This window comes from Bufo gargarizans, chromosome 5, assembly GCF_014858855.1.
Source record: "Bufo gargarizans isolate SCDJY-AF-19 chromosome 5, ASM1485885v1, whole genome shotgun sequence".
NCBI lineage: Eukaryota > Metazoa > Chordata > Amphibia > Anura > Bufonidae > Bufo > Bufo gargarizans.
In genome coordinates this window covers 148757399-148775668 of record NC_058084.1, presented here as the reverse complement: position 1 = coordinate 148775668, position 18270 = coordinate 148757399, and the positions used below count along the sequence as shown (strand labels likewise).

General features: G+C 43.6%; 1 protein-coding gene across 5 annotated transcripts in view; it reads left to right on the top strand.

Annotated features, from left to right (window-relative positions):
- PIEZO2 (piezo type mechanosensitive ion channel component 2) overlaps window positions 1-8384 on the top strand; it is a 537568-nt gene extending 529184 nt beyond the window's left edge. For all 5 annotated transcript variants that reach the window (XM_044293449.1, XM_044293451.1, XM_044293452.1 and 2 more), the window contains 3 exons: window positions 248-327; window positions 422-599; window positions 5193-8384. In XM_044293449.1, the coding sequence (XP_044149384.1) occupies window positions 248-327; window positions 422-599; window positions 5193-5445 (511 nt within the window). In that variant the 3' untranslated portion in view covers window positions 5446-8384. The remainder of the gene's footprint in view (window positions 1-247; window positions 328-421; window positions 600-5192) is intronic.
- Window positions 8385-18270: the final 9886 nt, after the last annotated feature.

The window sequence follows — 18270 nt, the reverse complement described above, 5'->3', positions numbered from 1 at the left end:
CCGCATGTGCTGCCCCATAGAAATGAATGGGAAAAGGTTAAATAGGGTTTTTTACATGAAAAGGTTAAATAGGGTTTTTTATATTCTCTGCTGGTAGATCTTCTGTTGTACACTATATGTCTTGGTCATTGGGACATATAATAGGCTTTAGAAACAGTCAACCATGTTGTTGGTTGATGTTTCCACCAGAGCTGTTTGGTGTCAGTGTTGGACTTAAATCTCTCTTTTTCTCCTTTGCTTTTGCTAGAATGCTTGAACACATCTATCCATGGTATATCAAAGCACCAAGTGATTCTACAGCAAAGCCCATACTGCAGCTCCTCCAGAGTAAGTATTGTTTTCTGTAAAAGAAAATATAGAATGATATAAAGGCATAAACACCGAGATCCATAAACATCCTTATGTTTCTTCTGTTTCGCAGACCAAGAATTTGTAAATATTACTGTCAGTCTCAAGAGAAATGGTACTGGAGATTTTGCCCGAGAGTGGTGGGTTCTAAATCAGGTTAACAAGCATTCTTCAAGCAACACTGGCTTGGAACTATATGTTTTCAGCGATAAAGTCAGCCCTCCAAGCCTAGGATTTTTAGCCGGTTATGGGTAAGATCAGTTCCAAGCAGGATTTTAGAATTACTATACATATAGGTTAAAATTACACTCTCATACTCTTCTACCTTAGTATATTCACCCTTTACATAGTGAAACTGCAATGTTTTCTACGACAAGAAAACATCAGATACATGTGTTAATTTCTGATGCTAAGACCAAGGTAGAGCCATGAAGTGCAATAGTACTGTTTAATGTGAGTCTGGTTGTTGCATTCTCTAATAAGTATTGGGACACACATCTTAAAGGAGTATTCCTATTATAACAAGTTATCCGACTATAGGCTATCTCTGGCGCACCCATAAAAATAAATGGAGCGTCAGTGTGCTTTTCTAGCCGCTCTGTCCAATTCAGAGGGGCTCCACAGGGTATGGGGACCCCGTTCTTATGATTAATGGGGGTCCCAACAGTAGGACCTCCACCAATCTGATAGTTATCCCCTATCCTGTGGATAGGAGATAACTTGTTATAACCGAAATACCAGTTTATTGATTTAATTCAGGTGTTTTATCCAGTCCCATTGCCACAGGTGTATAAAATCCCGTACATAGCCAAGGAGTTTGCAGCCTTTACAGACATTTGTTGATTCTAAAGAGCTCACTGAATTCCAGTGTGGTCCTGTAATAGGATGCCACCTCTGCAACAAGTCAGTTCATGAAATTCTTTCCCTTCCAGATTTTCTATGTTCAGTGGTATTGTTGCTAGGCTGAAGCATATAGGAACCACAGCAACTCAGCCACAAAGTTACAGACCACGTAAAGTTACAGAGTGGAGTCGCCAAGTGCTGAGGCACATAGTGCATAAAAGTCACCAACAAACACTCTGCTGTCTCAATAACTGCAGAGATCCGAACCTACTTGGGCATTAACATGAGCTCAAAAACTGTGCTGTTCCAGGAGCTTCATGGCTTGAGTTTCCATGGCCAAGCAGCTGTATGCAAACCTTACATTACCTAGTGGTGTGGAGTGAGCCTAGGTCCTTAGATCCAGTTAGTGTTGAGCGAAGCGAAGCATTCGAAGCGGAATTTAGGAAAACTTTGATTCTAACCAAATCCGAATTTTCTCACGCTTCTTGGTAACAAATCAGTTTTCCTAAAATAGCAGCTGCACGTGTTAGGGTGGGTTCAAAGCACGTATTTCCAATCCGTTTAATGTATACAAAAAACGTATTTGCCTTAGACTGATGCCATACAGTGGCATCCGTTCCATTGTAAAAAAAAATCCCTTTTTTTTTACAGGACTCTGCAGGATACAACAATGTGGTGTGCTGCATTTTTGTATCCTTTTTTTTTGTAACGTATATGTCAAACGGAGGCATAAAACGTGATGGGAACCCACCCTTAGAGGAGATCACCCATAATGCTGTGCAGCCAGCCAATCTGCAGATAGTCACCCCCTGTAATGTCACAGCTAGGCAGAGCCCTTTAAAACCCTGATCCCATGGTTTCCTGTGAGCTGAGCATAGGTAGAGACGTGACTAGACACTCGTGCTAGAGAGTGGATGGAGAGCATAGGAGACTGCTGAACTACAGACTCTGCTACAATTGAATGCCATGGACATAACTGTGCAGTGCACCAAGAGTCATAGCTTATCCATTCTGTTACCTGTACAGTTACTGTGCCGTCAGTATTACAGGCAGGTCTAATTAATTGCTGTGCATATACGTGTGCAGTGTACAAATATTCATTGTTAATCCGTTCTGTTAGCTGTAGAGTTACTGTGTGTCAGTATTACAGGCTACTATTACTTTAAGGGTCCAATCACATGTCATCAACTGTTTTGCGGTCCACAAATTGCGACCGCACATGGACGGCATATAATAGAAATGCCTTTTCTTGTCCGTGTGTGCGGACAAGAATAGGACATGTTCTATTTTTTTGCAGGTCCGCGGAATGGATGCTGTCCGCAGCTTTTGCGGCCACATTGAAAATGAATGGGTCCGCACCCATTCCGCAAAATTGTGGAATGACTGTGCAACCATTTTGCGGATGTGTGAATGGACCCTTAGGCAGATTGGCCTGGGTATACCTGATTTATAGCGATTCCTGACAAATTATTTGCAACAAATCTAGTTTCTTGTCATACTTCAGTGAAACTGCTGAATCAAATTTTTAGAAGCTTTGATCATCTCTAGTTCCAGTGAAGGGAAATCTGAAGGCTTCAACATACCATGACATTTCCATTCTGTTCTGGCAAACTGCTTTATAAACCATGTCATTCCAACCTTATGGCTGCTGAGTAATACGGAAGATGTTATACTGTTTGCCATTAATCTTAGAATACTAATCAGGACAGTACTGTTTTTTATTTATTTATCAGGATTAAGTAAATTTCCACAATTTCATTTTAGGTCAAAAGTTCTTTGCTGACCACTTCTGACATGCCTGTTTTAGTAACTGCTTCCATTCACCATATAATAACCATTCTGGTGAATTTATTCTTATGGCTCTATGTTGTACCTTTCCTTTGTTATTTCTACTAAAAGTTATAAATGACTTGCTAGCAGCTTGCAGTAAAGGTACGGATGGGTATTACCAGTCGAGGGTGTGTCCCTGCACAGTTTGACACCAGCAGCACTTACTGGATAGAGCAGGCATGCTCAACCTGCGGCCCTCCAGCTGTTGTAAAACTACAACTCCCACAATGCCCTGCTGTAGGCTGATAGCTGTAGGCTGTTCAGGCAGGCTGGGAGTTGTAGTTTTGCAAAAGCTGGAGGGCCGCAGGTTGAGCATGCCTGGGATAGAGTAAGGCTGAGTTCACACGGGCGAGATTTCCGCGCGGGTGCAATGCGGGAGGTGAACGCATTGCACCCGCACTAAATCTGGACCCATTCATTTCTATGGGGCTGTGCACATGAGCTGTGATTTTCACGCATCACTTATGCGTTGCGTGAAAATCGCAGCATGCTATATATTGTGCGTTTATCGCGCAACGCAGGCCCCATAGAAGTGAATGGGGCTGAGTGAAAATTGCAAGCATCCGCAAGCAAATGCGGATGCGGTGCGATTTTCACGCATGGTTGCTAGGTGACAGTCTATTCACTGTATTATTTTCCCTTATAACATGGTTATAAGGGAAAATAATAGCATTCTGAATACAGAATGCTTAGTAGGTGATCAATTGAGGGTTAAAAAAATTATAATAATTAACTCACCTTCTCCTCTTAATCGCGTAGTTCCCGGTCTCTTCTTTACTTCTTTAATGATGAACTACCGGCTAAAGGACCTGTGGTGACGTCTGATCACATGCTCCAATCACATGGTGATGGAGCATGTGATTGGAGCATGTGATCTGACGTCACCACAGGTCCTTTAGCCGGTAGTTCATCATTAAAGAAGTAAAGAAGAGACCGGGAACTACACGATCAAGAGGAGAAGGTGAGTTAATTTTTTTATTTTTTTTAACCCTCAATTGATCACCTACTAAGCATTCTGTATTCAGAATGCTATTATTATTTAACCATGTTATAAGGGAAAATAATAACATCTACACAACACCTAACCCAAACCTGAACTTCTGTGAAGAAGTTCGGGTCTGGGTACCACAGTCGGTTTTTTATCACGCGCGTGCAAAACACATTGCACCCGCTCGATAAAAACTGAACATTGGAACGCAATCGCAGTCAAAACTGACTGCAATTGCGTACCTAATCGCGCGGGTTTGCCGCAATACACCGGGACGCATCCGGACCTAATCCGGACACGCCCGTGTGAACCCAGCCTAAGGCTCCATTCACACGTCCGTGATGTGTTGCGGACCCGCAAATTGTGGGTCCGCAACACACCAGCGTGGCACCCCCATAGAAATTCCTATTCTTGTCCGCAAGCTGCGGACAAGAATAGGACATGTTCTATCTTTTGCGGAGCTGCGGACCCGAAGATCAGGGACGCGCTCCGTAATTGCGGATGCAGACAGCACACTGTGTGCTGTCCGCATCCATTCCTTCCACATAGAGAATAAATGGGTCCGCACAAGTTCCGCAAAATTGCGGAACGGATACGGACACATTCTGCGTGTGAATGGAGCCTAAGACACACCATCTGCTGGTACTTTTACTGCAGACTGCTGGCAATTTATTTGCAATGCTCCATTGGAAAAGTATGCCCAATCATAAAATGTACTCCCCCCCCTAAAGAATGATCTACAGATAGGTCACTCTTCCTTTTGGTGGAGTCTCTGGTTTGGCTGAAATGAGCTAACTTGCATACTTTTTCACCCCATGAAGCATTGCATGTATAAAGGAAGAAGGGAATTTGGATCTCTGTAAGAAAAAAGATGAAGGATTTATTTTGTGAGTGCTGAGACCTCTTATCGTCTGGGTTGTTTCCTCTGAGACGTGTTGGTTTCAGTGTACAGAAAACCCCATTAATATTTCTCATTCTTTTTTAAAGAAAAATGCATGAGCAATTGATACCATTGACGCTATATTCAGAGACTTGCCTTTTTTGTATAGTACATTTATAGCATATATTATTCTACAATTAGTACTCAAAGCAATATGCTCTAACACAGTCATGTAACTAATATTTACTATGTATACTATTTGCTATAAGTATGTATAACATTACTTTTATTTGTTATTTCCAGAATTATGGGATTGTATGCTTCAGTGGTACTTGTAATAGGAAAATTTGTACGAGAGTTCTTCAGTGGAATATCCCACTCAATCATGTTTGAGGAGCTACCAAACGTGGACCGTATCCTAAAATTGTGCACAGACATTTTCCTGGTAAGAGAGACTGGAGAACTGGAACTGGAAGAAGATTTGTATGCCAAATTAATATTCTTATACCGCTCACCAGAAACTATGATCAAATGGACAAGAGAAAAAAATAAATAATATTAATGAACTCATTCATTTGACATCATTTGGATTATTTTTTGACACTCATGAGTAATTCATTTGACATCATTTGGATTATTAAAAGCACAATATTACCATAGCTCCCATAAGAGCTTGGACTCTTGCAATGAAGAAGCAGTTACCTTGCACCAATTCTACAGAGGGTCAGGTGTTTTTGGATCTGAAGCCAACAATATCACACTAACTTTTCTTTAGATTTCAAAATCTTCAAAGGTATGGCCAACACAATGCGAGAGTGGGAATACAGTTATACGACTGTACCAGTTTCTTCAGCAAAGACATCTCCTGGAATGTGCAATATGCTGCTTTAGAATGTTCTAAATCTTTGAAATGGCAATTTGTTGTTGTTTTCTTTTTTTTTATCATCCCGGGAAGACCTGCTGCATTGAAGGTTAGATAAGTGACTGCACAATTGCCTGTTATAGGGAAATAGATCATTAATGCATTCAAGCCTCACTCTACATACAGAAATACACAAACTGACAATCTTGTTAACTGCCTTATTTTATTGGAACTTCCCAACCAAATATTGACTTTTCTCAGGAAAATGAAAAAAATACCCTAAAAACCATGTAAAAAAAAACGCGATGTCAACAGCTGTTCCTTTAAAATGACTGTCATAATTGTTTCTCTGTTGTTACCGGCTGAGATGCATGCCTCTAACTTGTACCCACAGGACTTACTAGGGCTTGTACATTTTGTTTCCAAATGGAGAAGGAAAATGTTTACATGACACATTCACCTTTCTTTTTTTACTATAGTCTTATTTTTATGTCCACAGTTTACCATAAGTCAAAATGTCCTTATTTATTTCTAATCTCAAACTTCCACAGTCTTCATCAGGGGAAAGGTCTCAATGTAAAAATAAGATGAAAATTGATAAGCAGCTGTTTAGAGGGGTTTTCCAAGTAAAATAAATGGCAAAAGGCAGAGGAGGGGTTAAAATAAAAAATACGGTAACCAGTTTAACCACCTCTGCCCCAGCACCCCTCACTCCAACCCACCTTGCCAAGCTTTGTTTACATGCTGCAGCGGTAACATGCCCGTATACCACATGTTCCCTGCAGCCAATCACAAGGCTCAGCGGTCTCATGCTGTTTGTCGCTGAGGTCAGCAGTCATGTGTCATATATGGACACATCATCACTGCAGCCAAGAAGAAGATGTTATGGCTGCAGCTACGGGGAGGATTGAAGAGCCGACACCGGAGAAGAGGAGGTTTGAGCCAATAAGAATGCATTCTATTGGAATTTTAACATCTTCCTTGCCTTTTCTAAAAATAAATTTACCCTCGACAGCCCTTTTAAGGACTAGGTGGAGAAAGTTAGCAGTGGCTAGTAATGAAGCACACACAATCTTGTTTGCTGTTTCTTGCTTACAATAAGCATATAGATTTACTTGAAAATATTGTCATTGCAGTCTTTATTTGCAGCCAAAAGAAAAGTAAAATACTGGAGATTTTTATTTTATTTTTTACCTGAACATTCCTTATATTTTAATTAAGGGCTAATAGTTAATAAACACTGTTTGTAAATTGCTATATGTAATATACAAAAGGCATGCACTTATGTAGTTCTCAGTGTGGCCCATGTTATAGTGAATAGTGCAGATAGTTAGTGATTTATGTCACAGAACTACCACCGTAAAACCTAACTTTTATTATGTATAATTAATAAACTCTCGGTTGTCCCCAGTTTTGTGTTAGATTCCTGGGCAGGGCAAATGTCACTAATGTCACTTAGATGTCACTACGTAGATATGAAGTCCCAAATGTCACTATATTAGGGACTCAATTTCATAATTAGTGACATCTTTGTGATCATACTCTTGCCTGGTATATTATTATCTTCACCATTATAGTTTTGTAGTACAGTTCTTGTATGTATACTTCCTGTCATCCATATATTGAATAACAACTATTGACAGTTCTTAACCTGTGCCAGGGACCTCTTAGAGACAGGATCGCCCTTATCAGGGTGGCTATTCCATTTATAGGCAGGGCCTGATTATCTTAGGGACAATATTGAGGGACAGTTTTGCTCTTTAATTTCCCTGCCCTGTCCCGGAATCTAACAGAAAACTGGGGACAGACGAGATTTTATTGATTATACAGAATAAAAGTTACATTTTATGGTGGTGGTTCTATGACTTATAGCTGTTTCTCACACTACCTTGAGTAATCTGATACACTGACGGTCACATTGTCAGAACTGTGATCTACATTATTATATTTAGTCAGTCATTCTTAAACATACCTGTCATGTTTGCACCATAGGGCAGCCATTTTGTTGACACTATCGGTAATCAAATGAGACTTCTTCACCTAGAAATTATTGGTACAAATAGTAGCGCTAGTGACTAACAGTTGCAACAGTAGTGGAACCAATATGCTACTGATTGCTGGTTTTAACAAAATGGTTGCCTAAACTCTTTGTAGGTAACTGCAAGACTCCGAGCAGCACCAGAATGGGGTCAATCAGTGTGGTATTCGCATTGGGTTAGATTTCACTGGCATCCAGAAACCGATTATTATTTTATTATTCTTATCACCAAAACAAAAGGATGTCTTAGGAAAACCTCTTCTGTAGCTTGCTGCTATAAGTGGACCCTTTCATGTATGCCATTTAAAGGGAATGTTTTAACCACTAAATTTTTACCATGCAGTCATCATATTGTAAATTTCAGTGATGAGCTGTTCCCTGGAAGTTAGAATGACCTAAAAGTATTTATTTCTGTACATTATTGAAAAAAAAGATTTTACTTCCTTGAATCTTACATTGCATGATGAAGCAGCAGGTGCTATGGTCATATAACTGCTGTAATATTTTACTGGTAATGGATGATGTTTGTAGAATACTGTTTGCGTGACATGGGACTTTTCCAATGGCTGCTTTTTTTCTTACAAAGAAGACATTTTAAAATAAACATTTTTCACAATCTGTTTCTTTTGTCGTAAATGTTAGGGAAATAGTAACACATGATATAATTATGTGTGTATATATATATATATATATATATATATATATATATATAGTAAAAATGTTATTAGAAAGTGTTTGAACAGAATTTAAGTGACAAAATTACATTGATGTGATAGAGGATGTACACTGTGGTTGTCAAAATTGCCAAAGTACAGAAAAGTTAAAGTTAAATCTGATCTTATCCAAAAATTCTATACAAAGTAAGAAAGCTTTATCTTGTTAAAATAAATCTTTCATTAGAACCTGCATATTGAGCTATTTACAGGTTTGTACTGGTCAAGATGCCAAGTTTCACAAACTGGTTTTGTTTAACCACCTCCGGACCGCCTAACGCAGATTTGCGTTCCGGAGGTGTCAGCGCTGCGCAGAGTCACGCATATACGCGTCATCTCGCGAGACGCAAGATGAGGCGCTTTGCCGGCCTGCGCATGCGCATCGCGGGTCGGCAAAAGTTAGAGGGGGGACAGGTCAGCAACCTGCCAGCCAATGATCGTCGCTGGCAGGTTGCTGATTTTTTAAAAATCCAATGAGAAGCCAGATAACACATTATATTAGTAAATATGATGTGTTATATGGCTTCCCTGCTCCTATGCTGGTCCTTTTGGTCGGTTGGATCCAGCAGAGGAGCAGGCTTCACAGTGAGTAGCACCAAACACTACACTTAGCCCCAGATCACCCCCCTGCACCCCAATTAACCCCTTGATCACCCCTTCTTGCCCCTGTCAATCACTAGTGAAAGTGAAAAAAGTGATCAGTGCAAACTGTCACATTTCTTTTCACTGGTATTGACTGTTAGGTTTTAGGGATAGTTTAGGCCCCTTGGTTAGGTAGTTTAGGGATCAGTTTGCGCCCAGCCCACCGCACCGCAGTCACTTATTCGCTGATTAGCGTATCGCTAATCAGCTTTTGTACTTTTATAGTATCTGGAAGTGATCAAAACTGATCACAGTCAGATCTATAATAGTATTAGCGTCATCTTAGCTCACCCTCCACCCAAAAACGCAGTGTTTGCCCGATCAGGCCTGATCGGTCACCCACACGTGCGTTCGCCCACGCCCGCCCCGCCGCAGTGACCCCAAATTTTTTTTGGATCACTGCACAATCACTTTACATGCGCTACGACGATAAAAAAATCAGTTTTGATATTTTTTATCAACCGCAGCGGCCTCCGGTACTTCGCTAGCCTCCCATTTGTAAGACAGGCTTGCTTTTTTTCTTGGGTAGTCTCAGGGAATACCCCAAAATTTTGTTGCCCAAATGTCAAACAGGGGGTATTCTTCTGAAGAGGCCTACAGGCTTCTGACCCAGTCGGATGAGGAATGGGAACCCTCATCTGATGAATCTAGCGGGTCAGAATATGAACCTGTAGAAAGCAGTGGCTCTCTGACCCAAAGTTCGGACGAGGAGGTTGAGGTCCCTGATAGACCACAGGTTGTGCAGGATCCGCTTCAAGGGCAGCAGAGTGGGGCTGGCGCTGTCAGATTACGTGGTGAGGCATACACCAGCAGCGCAGCCCTCCCTGGACCTAGTACCAGCACTGCCGTAGAACATGGTGAAGTGGCGAGCACCAGAAGGGCAGTTGAAGCTGGTATGGTGGCACGTGCAGTAGTTACCCCGTCGCAGCCACCGCACAGACGGGCCCGTAGAGCCCCTAGAATCCCAGAGGTGCTGGCAAACCCTGATTGGCAGTCCCCAACTTCAGCCGCACCTGTAGTTCCCCCTTTTCACCGCCCAGTCTGGAGTTTGGGTTGAGACAGCTCAGATCGGTTCGGCCCTGGGATTTTTTGAGCTGTTCTTGACTGCGGAGCGCTCTTGGACTTAGTCGTTGCAGAAACAAACCGGTATGACACTCAATTTATATCCGCCAACCTGGGAAGCTATTATGCCCAGCCTTTCCGGTGGAAACCAGTCCAAGTTTCCGAAATTAAAATTTTTCTGGGCCTTCTCCTCAACATGGGTCTAACCAAAAAGCATGAATTGCGGTCATATTGGTCCACGAACCCAATTCATCACATGCCCATGTTCTCTGCTGCTATGTCCAGGGCACGATTTGAGGCCATCCTGCGTTTCCTGCACTTTAGTGACATAAGCACCTCTCGTCCCAGAGGCCACCCAGCTTTTGACCGGCTCCACAAAATTCGGCCCCTCATAGACCAGAAATTTGCAGATTTGTATACCCCTGAGCAAAACATCTGCGTAGACGAGTCCCTTATACATTTTACCGGGTGCCTTGGCTTCAAACAATACATCCCAAGCAAGCGCGCCCGGTATGGTGTCAAATTGTATAAGCTCTGTGAAAGGGCCACAGGCTATACCCACAAATTTCGTGTCTATGAGGGAAAAGATCAGACCCTGGGGCCGGTCGGTTGCCCTGACTACCTGGGGAGCAGTGGGAAGACAGTCTGAGACTTGGTGTCACCCTTATTCGGCAAGGGGTACCATCTTTATGTGGACAATTTCTACTCAAGTGTGGCCCTCTTTAGGCATTTGTTTCTAGAACAGATTGGCGCCTGTGGCACCACGCAAACTAGTCGCGCGGGCTTCCCCCAACGGCTCATTACCACCCATCTTGCAAGGGGGGAGAGGGCTGCCTTGTGTAACGAAGAACTGCTCGCAGTGAAATTGAGAGACAAGCGTGACGTTTACATGCTCTCCTCCATTCACGCAGACACGACAATCCAAATTGAGCGAGCAACCCATGTCATTAAAAAGCCCCTCTGTGTCCACGACTATAATGCGCTCATGGGAGGGGTGGACTTTAATGACCAGATGTTGTCTTCGTATTTAGTTTCCCGACGCACCAGACGCTGGTATAAGAAGGTGTCTGTATATTTGATTCAATTGGCTCTGTATAATAGTTTTGTTCTCTACAGTAAGGCTGGGAGAACAGGATCCTTCCTCAAATTTCAGGAAGAGATCATTGAGAACCTCCTGTATCCAGGAGGTTCCGTGGCCCCATCCACCAGTGTAGTTAGCCGTCTACACGAGCGACATTTCCCCAATGTCGTTCCTGGTACCTCAACCCAACCGTCACCCCGAAAAAGATGTCGTGTCTGTCGCAGGAGTGGAATAAGGCGTGACACCCGCTATTTCTGTCCTGACTGTCCTGACCACCCTGCCCTATGCTTTGGATCACATCTCACCAGGACAGGCACACAGGGCTATTAGGGCCCATTCACATACAGCTGCTGCAAACCTCTCCTTTCACCTGGGATAAAGTGCATAATGTACTTCGCCACATCTTTGGGCGATTTGCGCTTTGCACATTGTCCCATGGGGAAGGAGAGGTTTGTCCTATAAAGGTAAAAAACAAAAGAAAAATCACCAGTACGCAAAAAGGTTAATGTTCAGTTCAAAAAGTTAAAGTTTATATGTTCTGTTCAAAAGATAATAAAATTGTTGCGTTGCGGCCTGGTTTTTTATTTTTTTTTTATTTTTTTACCTTCCAGGTGGACCAACCAATCGACTAGCTGCAGCACTGATATGCATTCTGACAGAAGCATTGCGCTGCTGTCAGATTACACACAAGTCGGTGTATGCGGCGCTGCAAGACAAGATTTCTCCTCTGCAGTAAAAGATACGTTTGCCGAGGCATATGAGCTGAGGAGGTGGCGGTGTTCCTATGCTTTGGCAAACACTTTGTATATAAAAAAAAAATCCCGGCAATGATTGATTGATGTGAATGGAGAAATCTGGTTTGCCAGGGCATACGAGCTAAGTGGGTATGGATGTTGGGCGGAGCTCCTATGTCCTGGCAGACGCCTTTCCTTTTTTTTTTTTGGCAGAGATTTTTTCATCCACATTGATCGATGCGAATGAAGAAATCACGCCGTTCATTTTTTTTCTTTCAGCCCAGAGGCTGAACGGAAAAAAAAATCTCATTACCTGTATGCTCAATATAAGGAGAATAGCAGAAACTCCTAATGCTGGCCATACATGTAATGATTGCGGAGACCCTCAAATGCCAGGGCAGTACAAACACCCCACAAATTACCCCATTTTGGAAAGAAGACACCCCAAGGTATTCGCTGAGGGGCATATTGAGTCCATGAAAGATTGAAATTTTTGTCCCAAGTTAGCGGAAAGTGAAACTTTGTGAGAAAAAAAAAAAAAAAAAAAACAATTTCCGCTAACTTATGCCCAAAATAAAAACTTTGATGAACTCGCCAGGCCCCTCATTGAATACCTTGGGGTGTCTTCTTTCCAAAGTGGGGTCACATGTGGGGTATTTATACTGCCCTAAAGCGTGAGAAGAAGTCTGGGATCCAAATGTCTAAAAATGCCCTCCTAAAAGTAATTTGGGCCGCTTTGCGCATCTAGGCTGCAAAAAAGTGTCACACATGTGGTTTTTACTTATACCCATGCTGGGTGAGAGAAATATCTTGGTCAAGTGCCAACTTTGTATAAAAAAATGGGAAAAGTTGTCTTTTGCCAAGATATTTCTCTCACCCAGCATGGGTATATGTAAAATGACACCCCAAAACACATTCCCCAACTTCCCCTGAGTACGGCGATACCAGATGTGTGACACTTTTTTGCAGCCTAGGTGGGCAAAGGGGCACACATTCCAAAGAGCACCTTTAGGATTTCACTGGTCATTTTTTACACATTTTGATTTCAAACTACTTATTTGAGATGCTTTGTTTCTGAAAATCAGGAGGAATGGTCATCTTATTTACCGTTAGCCGAGTTTGCCATTAATAATCGTCATCAAGAATCCACCGATAAGTCACCATTTTTTGGTGTTTCAGGTAGAAAAGATTGTTGATTCACGATATGTTCGCCGCTCTCTTCAGTACCTGGTGCACTGGAGAGGTTATGGTTCCAAAGAGAGAATGTGGGTGCCAGCATTAGAGATAAAGGCGGACAGACTCATTCGGGCTTTTCATAGGTCCCATCCGGAGAGGCCTGGTCTTGAGGGTCCGGTGGCCCCTCGTAGAAAGGGGGGTACTGTCACGACTGTGACTGATCCAGACAGGTCTGGGAGGAGAAGGTCGCAACGACTTGCTACTCGCGATAGCTGGTGAATTTGCTCCGTGGTTCAGGGTATGTCATCCGGGTTTTGCCTTGTGAACCTTTTTGTCCTGACTGGGAGTTTGTAGGCATCCTTATCAGTTGAGTCCTGTCTGCCACTCCCAGCTACTATATTTGTTTTAGTTTCACTTGCAGTCATTGCCAGATATAGTCCTTACTTCCAGTGCTATTCTGACCTTTGAAGGAGATCGTTTGACGGTATTGCGGTGGTGCTCTTGTCTGGCGTGGACTGTTGTTATTGGGATCACCTTCTCTGCTCGTGACTGGATAAGTCTATCTCTGCTGTAGATTGTTTGTTTGTTGCTGTCTTCCCCTGTTGTTCTCCTAGACATGAGTGATGGTGACTAGTGCTCCCATCAGCCTTTCCCCAGTCTAGTCTTGTTAGGGTGACTGAGGGTTTAGGCATCCTGCTCGCCGCACGGGTTCACACCCCGTCTAGGGTATCAGGGCAGACAGGTGCCAGCTTAGTCAGGGGTGGCCATTCTCATTCCCATCCGTAGATAAGGGTCCCGCTTCCCCTCCGTCTGGTGCAACACGACTGCTGCTGGGATAGCGGTCGTGACAGTGGCTACTTTGAAGAACCTAGAATATGACATATTTTCAGTTGTTTCACACTTTTTTGTTATGTATATTATTCCACATGTGTAAATTCATAGTTTTGATGCCTTCAGTGTGAATCTACAATTTTCATAGTCATGAAAATAAAGAAAACTCTTTGAATGAGAAGGTGTGTCCAAACTTTTGGTCTGTACTGTACATGTATGTACAGTCGTGGCCAAAAGCTTTGAGAATTACATAATTACATAAATATTAGAAATTGGAAAAGTTGCTGCTTAAGTTTTTATAATAGCAATTTGCATATACTCCAGAATGTTATGAAGAGTGATCAGATGAATTGCATAGTCCTTCTTTGCCATGAAAATTAACTTAATCCCCAAAAAAAACTTTCCACTGCATTTCATTGCTGTCATTAAAGGACCTGCTGAGATCATTTCAGTAATCGTCTTGTTAACTCAGGTGAGAATGTTGACGAGCACAAGGCTGGAGATCATTATGTCAGGCTGATTGGGTTAAAATGGCAGACTTGACCTGTTAAAAGGAGGGTGATTCTTGAAATCATTGTTCTTCCATTGTTAACCATGGTGACCTGCAAAGAAACGCGTGCAGCCATCATTGCGTTGCATAAAAATGGCTTCACAGGCAAGGATATTGTGGCTACTAAGATTGCACCTCAATCAACAATTTATAGGATCATCAAGAACTTCAAGGAAAGAGGTTCAATTCTTGTTAAGAATGCTTCAGGGCATCCAAGAAAGTCCAGCAAGTGCCAGGATCGTCTCCTAAAGAGGATTCAGCTGCGGGATCGGAGTGCCACCAGTGCAGAGCTTGCTCAGGAATGGCAGCATGCAGGTGTGAGCGCATCTGCACGCACAGTAAAGCTAGTTTAACACTAGCGTTCAGCTGTCCGCTCGTGAGCTCCGTTTGAAGGGGCTCACGAGCGGACCCGAACGCTTCCGTCCAGCCCTGATGCAGTCTGAATGGATGTGGATCCGCTCAGACTGCATCAGTCTGGCGGCGTTCAGCCTCCGCTCCGCTCAGCAGGCGGACACCTGAACGCTGCTTGCAGTGTTCGGGTGTCCGCCTGGCCGTGCGGAGGCGTGCGGATCCGTCCAGACTTACAATGTAAGTCAATGGGGACAGATCCGTTTGAAGATGCCACAATATGGCTCAATCTTCAAACGGATCCGTCCCCCATTGACTTACAATGTAAAAGTCTGGACGGATCCGCTCAGGCTAATTTCACACTTAGCTTTTTTTTGCCAATATAATGCAGACGGATCCGTTCTGAACGGAGCCACCGTCTGCATTAATATGATCGGATCCGTTCAGAACAGATCCGATCGAACGCTAGTGTGAAAGTAGCCTAAGGCGAAGACTTTTGGAAGATGGCCTGGTGTCAAGAAGGGCAGCAAAGAAGCCACTTCTCTCCAAAAAAAAATCAGGGACAGATTGATCTTCTGCAGAAAATATGGTGAATGGACTGCTGAGGACTGGGGCAAAGTCATATTCTCTGATGAAGCCTCTTTCCGATTGTTTGGGGCATCAGGAAAAAGGCTTGTCCGGAGAAGAAAAGGTGAGCGCTACCATCAGTCCTGTGTCATGCCAACAGTAAAGCATCCTGAGACCATTCATGTGTGGGACTGCTTCTCATCCAAGTGAGTGGGGTCACTGACAATTTTGCCCAAAAACACAGCCATTAATAAAGAATGGTACCAAAACACCCTCCAACAGCAACTTCTTCCAACAATCCAACAACAGTTTGGTGAAGAACAATGCATTTTCCAGCACGATGGAGCACCGTGCCATAAGGCAAAAGTGATAACTAAGTGGCTCGGGGACCAAAACGTTGACATTTTGGGTCCATGGCCTGGAAACTCCCCAGATCTTAATCCCATTGAGAACTTGTGGTCAATCCTCAAGAGGCGGGTGGACAAACAAAAACCCACTAATTCTGACAAACTCCAAGAAGTGATTATGAAAGAATGGCTTGCTATCAGTCAGGAATTGGCCCAGTAGTTGATTGAGAGCATGCCCAGTCGAATTGCAGAGGTCCTGAAAAAGAAGGGCCAACACTGCAAATACTGACTCTTTGCCTAAATGTCATGTCATTGTCAATAAAAGCCTTTGAAACGTATGAAGTGCGTGTAATTATATTTCACTACATCACAGAAACAACTGCAACAACGATCTAAAAGCAGTTTAGCAGCAAACTTTGTGAAAACTAATATTTGTGTCATTCTCAAAACTTTTGGCCGCGACTGTACATAGTATGTGGTAGCCTGAGGTATACTGGGGGGTCTAAGGAATTCCCTCACATAGAGGTTTGTTGCTCATTATTCTCCTATTAATGGAGGCCGGGGGCTGCCATCAGAAATTTTGGGGCCCCTTACACAGCTCAAGGCCTGGACCCCCCAAACCCCAACCCCCCCCCCCCCCCCAGGCGAAAGCTAATTTTGCCACCCCCCTTGACTCAGCCCATTGACCACACCTTTTAACCCGCCCCTTTTTGTCAGCCACCTATTTAATGATTGTTTCATGCAACGTTTTACTTGACCAGCTAATTTTAGATATTCTAGGTATTCTTGGTGGTCATCTGTGCCATTTTGCCCTCAAAACATTACTTGGCCCCCTACACTACATTACATTATTGACAACTGTAAGTTTTTACCTTGACTGGTGGTGGCCTAGGTGTGTTTATGAGCAGGTCTGCTTCAATCACTGTTATGGGGGGGGATCTGTGGATGACACTGTTATGGGGGATCTGTGGATGACACACTGTTATAGGGGATCTGTGGATGACACACTGTTATGGGGGATCTGTGGATAACAATGTTATGGGGGATCTGTGGATGGCACTGTTATGGGGAATCTGTGGATGACACACTGTTATGGGGGATCTGTGGATAACACTGTTATGGGGGATCTGTGGATGGCACTGTTATGGAGGGGGATCTGTGGATGGCACTGTTATGGAGGGGGATCTGTGGATGACACACTGTTATGGGGGATCTGTGGATGACACTGTTATAGGGATCTGTGGATAACACTGTTATGGGGGATCTGTGGATGGCACTGTTATGGAGGAGGATCTGTGGATGACACATACCATATATAGCATCCTATGCTATGTGTCATCCACAGATCCCCCTCCATAACAGTGTCATCCACAGATCCCCCTCCATAACAGTGTCATCCACAGATCCCCTTCCCCATAACAGTGCACAGATCCCCCTCCATAACAGTGTCATCCACAGATCCCCCCATAAGTGTCATCCACAGACCCCTCCATAACAGTGTCCTCCATGAATCCCCCTCTCTATAACAGTGCCGTCATCCATAGATCCCCCCTACTATCGCGATCGGCGTAACTGTCACATACGTGACACGGAGGGAGGAAAAGAGGGAGGCCCTGCCCTAGTGAGAGGGAAGGTGGTGACCCCTGACTCACCTTGCGACTGGCGCCTGGCTGCCCTGTCGTCCCTAGACGGGTTCCTCACCCGTACGCCGATCACGTGCCTAAAACCCTGGCTTTGCCTAGGATGAGCCCTAGATAGTGAACAGGGCGGTGGGAACACTAGTCCGCACCACTAGCTCTAAAGGAAAACACCAAGGGGAGGACAGACAATACAAACTAAACATATAATCCCAGGAGGGCAACAACAGGAAACAACAAAAGCCCAACAGGGATCCGGAGGGTAGCACTCTGGAACAACAACCAGATTCTCAGCTCCAGTGGGTCAGCATAGATGTCCAGGCAGGAAGCTCTATAACTGGCAACAAGAGAAGTGTGAGAGGAGAATATAAGGAGTTTGGGAGTGGCAGACAAGAAACAGCTGAGGAGGAGAAGCTACGGATCCCTGAGTGAGACAAAAAGGATAGCAAGGCAAACACAGAAAACAAACACTAAGAAACACCGTGATCTTTAGACATAGAGCGCGCAGCCACCCGCTGCGACTTCCTGACCCCGGGTATAACGGAGTCAGACGTGGCTCTTGACACCCTCGTGACACCTACCCGTCGCTCACAGTAGTATACATTTATAAACTGTAATCGATATGCTGCAGACAGTAACTTTAACTTTAAAGGGACACTGTCAGGCCCAATAATCATTTTTAGCTATATATATGCCGGCATAGGTCTTCTAATGTGTATTAAAAACATATAAGTATACCCCCTGTTCACCTTATAAGTACAGTAAAATCGTGTTTGATAACCTGATAGAATCG